Consider the following 5585-nt stretch of genomic DNA (forward strand, 5'->3'; position numbering starts at 1 on the left):
GACATGGACATCTTTGAGAGGTTGTCATGCTGCCTGCCACACTTGGTACGTGGTTACAGGGAGTGGTAAGCAATTAAATTTTTGAAGACAGAATTATGACCACAGTTTTATATCCTAGGTACAACAGACCCTGCAAAAGGATAGAGCCCACAGGGAAATAGGCCCCTCCGGTAACACAAGCTAGTCTGCAAACTAATGCCCTTTAACATTGGCAAGTACTTTTGAATGCAGTGAACTCAGAAGCATACCTCTGTGCCAAGAGTCAAAATATGCCCTTTTATGGCAAGTAACTGAATTGACCAACTCAAAAAACAAATCTTTCTCTCAGCTTTCCATAATCCCTGAGAGGAAGTAGGTTTGCAGAAGTGAGGTTATGGGGAAAAGGCCAGGTGTTAATGATGAAAAAACATTGAACTTTTCTAGGGGTAGTAATAAGATTTAATTCAAGAATAGAACATTTTAGCTGCAAGTCTTCAAGAATAAGACAATCTTATCCTCTGTTTTATTGTGGGAATAGAGAATGTGAGAGGTTCCATTCCATGGGCCTTGGGAATTCAATACAGTTCAAGGATAAATAAACCCAGGTTTTTCACTGCAAGGAAGAGCTTCAAATATAATCATTTCTCAGGGCATCATCTCAGCTCCTGTATCCCTACCAATGCAGTTGACATGCATCTTCTCAGATGCCTAACTCCTAACTCACTGATAATTGAAGTACGCATAAAGGAGTAGAAGCACCAAGCCACCAGTGAGAGGAATGAGAGAGTTTGCAGAGAAGCTCACCTGCAGTAAGACAATGAGTTCATCTTTAAATACTTGGAGTCTGAGGTGCAGATGGATATAGTTGGCAGGCTCCTATGTAAGGCATGTTATGGAGAAGGTGCTATGAATTGTTAATATCAAAATAAATACCCAGGGAGCCTCTGCATGTGTGCATCTGTATCTCAGATCCATTAGAGTTGAGTTCAGTCCTGCCTGATTCATCTCCCAGAGATGCAGCCTCCTCTTAAAGAAGTTGGGGCTGGTGGCCCATTCAGTGATGTCACTGACAGATGCATCCTGTGGGGATAAAGTGTCACAACATTCATTTATTTGCTCATGCTCACAGAGGGCCTGGAATGTTCCACATCTGCTCTCACTCTGCCATGGGCTCCTGGACTCTCTGCTGTGTGTCCTTTTGTATCCTGGTAGCAAGTGAGTCTTCAGGATATTAACCATTGTCATACTGGGCTCCTGCATGGATGATACCTTATATTTTCTTTATTCTGTCCCCCAATTCTTCCTTCTTTCATAGAGCACACAGATGCTGGAGTTATCCAGTCACCCCGGCATAAGGTGACAGAGATGGGAAAAGAAGTGACTCTGAGATGCGAACCAATTTCAGGCCATACCTACCTCTTCTGGTACAGACAGACCATGATGCGGGGACTGGAGTTCCTGATTTACTTTAACAACAAGGATCCGACAGATGATTCAGGGATGCCCAAGGATCGATTCTCAGCTGAGATGCCTGAGGCATCATTCTCCACGCTGAAGATCCAGCCCTCAGAACCCAGGGACTCGGCTGTGTACTTCTGTGCCAGCAGTTTAGCCACAGCGCTGCAGAATCACCCCTTTCCTGTGCAGAAACCCCGGTGTTTCCCCTTCTCCTTCTACCTCCCAGCAGTCCTGGGCAAAGTCTTTTCTGTTCCTCCCTCCCCTGAGACAAAAGTGGTTTGAGGGTCTGACAACGAGAGTAAATGAGAAGGTATCAACATAGGAAACCTTAGGTTGGTTTGAGGATTATGAGATGGGTTTTGAGGATTCCTCAGATATTCTCTCTGCTCAAAACACACAGGAGTAAGATAAACCTTGGCTACCCATGCTGGAGATTTCCCCGTCCTCCTGCATTTGCCATCCCATGAGAATGGTGGGAGCTCCCGAGAAAGGCTACGTTTTCTGAACTACGCTTTCCCCTTCATTCTCTCCTAACGCTAAGTTGCAAACAGAAATTTCCTTCACAAGTTTTCTAGATTGTAAAAGAAAGTTCTTTACTATGGGTGTGGACATTCCTTCTTAATGCCAATTTCAACTTTATGTTTATTAAGGGATTTTTCATTACTCCTAAAGAGTGTCTCAAATGTGGCTAGAACAAGCAGGTTAGTTCACTAAATGTAAGCTACCTGGCCTGGAATCTAAGGATCCAGTTATCTCTATTCTGCATAAGAAGAGCCAGGTGCTGGCTAAACGCTGTGCACACTCACAGAGCACTGATGAGGCCTCCTGGTAAGGACCCATACTGGGGTATCTCAAAGCAGACAGACATGTCCAGTCTTCTGTTGCCCTGTTTCCTCCCTGATTATATGTCCTTAACACACAAATTTACATTTTGCTTCTTATGTATATGAGAAGTTTCTATATAATACCTGCAATCCATTCTGACTGGTTATAATTTCTCTGATATTCATATTTATATACGGATTCCTTCTAAATCCCTATCATGATATCATTGACAACTGAGGTGGAAGATCCCTGTATTTTGAGTGCCCAAGGCAATTGAGGTTTGTTGGAGTTCTGCCATAAGCCAAATTCCACTTTGTCATTCTTCTATTTTTTTTTTTTTTTTTGGACGTATAGAGGTCCTGACTTTCAAGACGAAAATAGTGCAGAATTCCTCCCTGCTGCTTCCAGATCATTTTGTCCCTCCTACTTTAAAGCCCTGCTGCTTTATACATGTTGCTTTATAATAATACCCCTTCTCGTTGTACTTACCTTATTACCTTCAGAAATTTTCTTATTCAGTCCTTCTGCCTGCTACTAATCCAGTCATCTTTCTTAATACTACTCATCACATAGACAATTTATTCACTCGCAAGGCTTCTAAGTTTCTCAACCTCCTATACTCTGAGTCTTTTTCCCCTCCAGTCCTTTTCAGACTTACTTCCATGATTATAGACCATTTAAGGAACAACAAAGATCTTTCAATATTTCTATTTAAATTATCCTATCGTTCTACCACTACCTACCTTCTGTTTATCTCAGTAACTCCTACAATTCTTCTATTTCTCTGACCTCTCCAGTTCATGGAGCCCAAAACTTTTATTATTTTTTAAAAATTTTTTTGGTCTTTCTAGGATGTTATTTATTAAAAATAGATTATCTGTCCCTCCCCTAACCCCTCCTGGCAAAATGGCCTTTCCCAACATCTTTTTGCGCATGGATAACAGGTCTTGAGGATGCAGATGTGGCATCCTACCTAAACTACAGGCTCAGGCTTTTCTGGGACAGTGGGGCAGCAGCTCTGCTGGCGCCAAGGGTGGAACAGCACAAGATGACATCAGCAAACCCTGGTGCACCTAACCGTGGGCTGCCATGGAGGCTGGAACGGACTGGAGTTCCTCCTGTTCCAGGCCTCAGGAGACAAAGTCCACAAAGAGAGACCCAGCGGCCCAGCAGCAGCCCCCTGAGAGCCCACAACTTTTAAACTCTTATGCTTTAATTCTTACATTCTTTTAATTATGTTTTGAGATTTAAGACTATAATATCAACCCCAATTAGATCCAACTCCCTGAAGGTTCCTATGAATGGCAGAGTTGGGAGGGGCACTAAAAATCCCTGTGGGGACTCATTTGATTTATCTTCTATAGTTGTCATAGCCTCCTCTTAGGTTCCTCTACTTCTAACCTTGGCCTCCCTCATTCTAGCCACCAACCCGGAGTCTACTCTCAACATAGAAGTCAGAGTGATCCTTTAGGTTAGATGCTGTCACTCTTCCGCTAAACCATACAGTAGCTTCCTATTTCACTCAGAGAAAAACCTACAGCCTACATAGGCCTACAAGGTCCTAGATGATCCCCCTCCCTGTTACATTTCTTGCCTCCTCTCTGTTCCTCTTTCCCTTGCTTATTTTTTCACAACACATTGGCCTTCCAGCCATTCCTCGAATACACAAGGCACACTTCTGCCTTAGAACCTTTGCTCAAGCTATTCCCTTTGCTTGGAACATCCTTCTCCCAAGTATCCCAGTTAGGCCTGCAAGAAGCCTGAATCATTCTACCAGTGATGCAATCATTTTCCTAAAACCACTTTTCAATTTTTATACATTCAACGAGTCTCCATTGTTCACTAGATAAAAATTTCACTTTGGGAGGGCATTTGAATTTTTAAACATTTGGACCATATCTTATCTTATTTTTGACTACTGAGTAAGATAAATGTTACTTTATTAAGTGTACTTCACACCCTTACAAAACAGTCTTACACAATTTAATGCCTGTTCATACATTTGCTCTTGTAATTTCTGCTACCTTCTTCATACTGTTCAATACTTCTAATCACTCAAGACACAATTGAATGCTTTCTTTCTCTATGAAGCAGGAAATGGTTCCATTTACTCTATTTTCACAGTGGGGTAAAATAGATACACATTTTAGGAACAAAACAACCATGCAGATGATAGAAATTAAACTATTTTTTACATACTTTTGAAGGTGAGGAGGTTCAGAAGCTCAAATATGGTTAAGCTATGTTTTGCTTCTATTTAAGTCCATATTCCCCACCACTTGAAATCTTCCAAGAGAGATTTCCCTCATTCAAATTAAAAGCATTTTGATACAAGAGTGGGGCAGGGAAGTGCTCAGCAGAGAAGGGCGCAGTCCCTGGTGAGGGCTCTATCCTAGGGCCTGTGCCCACTGACCTAAACGAGGACAGGGGTTTCTGTTTTTGCACTCAAAAAGGTGCCTTTTGGCCCGCCACGCCCCCCATCCTGTGCCCATATAAACCTGAGACCTTCAGCGGACACAGACACGAGGCTGGACGTCGAGAGGAGCAGAATACACCAGCAGACACGGGCAGATCAGCGATGGCGGAAGGACACGAATGCCGAAGGGGAGTTTAGCCAGGGGTAGTCGGAGAAGAGTCCTGCCACTGGGCAGCCAACCGCAGGGGAAAACCACCTTTCCACTCCATCCCCCGACTTCCGGCTCCCCATCTATCTCACTGAGAGCCACTTCCACCACTCAATAAAACCTTGCACTCAACCTTTCAACCCACATATGATCTGATTCTTCCAATACACTGGGCAAGAGCTCAGGCTGTCACATTGGCCCCCTGTCCTTGCAATAAGCAGAGGGTCTGTTGAGTTGACTAACACAAGCTGACTGCAGATGGCACAGCTGAAAGAGTGCACTGTAAGTCCTAGACGCTGCCATGGGGTGGGAGCCCGAAAGCACTCCCCACGGCCTCTGCACCTGCCCGTCTGCATGCTCCCCCTAGCGGTTTGAGCATCTGGGCACCAGTGAAGTGAGCCATACCCCTGTCACATGCCCAGCCAGTAGGATAAGGGAACGTTCGGGTTTTAACTTAATGTGTAAAGGACCTTGTTAAGAGGATGAAAATGAAGCCACAGCAATGGATAAAACATTTGTAAACTACATATCCAACAAAGGAATATTATGACTATTTCAAGATTTGCAGAACTGTCTATTTAACACATAGACTCATGAGCAATAAAAAATGATTATTACTTTAACCAGTGAGATTTGAGTGAGGTTTGTTTTTTTTTTTTTTTTTTTTTTTTTTTTTTTTTTTTTTTTTTTTTTTTTTTT

General features: G+C 43.1%; 1 gene segment (V, D, J or C); it reads left to right on the top strand.

Annotated features, from left to right (window-relative positions):
* The first annotated feature begins 1101 nt into the window (after nt 1–1101).
* Nucleotides 1102–1719, top strand: LOC112621722. The segment is given in 2 exon segments: nt 1102–1194; nt 1295–1719. Coding segments are annotated over 2 exon segments (501 nt in total).
* Nucleotides 1720–5585: the final 3866 nt, after the last annotated feature.

This window comes from Theropithecus gelada, chromosome 3 (assembly GCF_003255815.1).
Source record: "Theropithecus gelada isolate Dixy chromosome 3, Tgel_1.0, whole genome shotgun sequence".
In the NCBI taxonomy this organism is placed as follows: domain Eukaryota; kingdom Metazoa; phylum Chordata; class Mammalia; order Primates; family Cercopithecidae; genus Theropithecus; species Theropithecus gelada.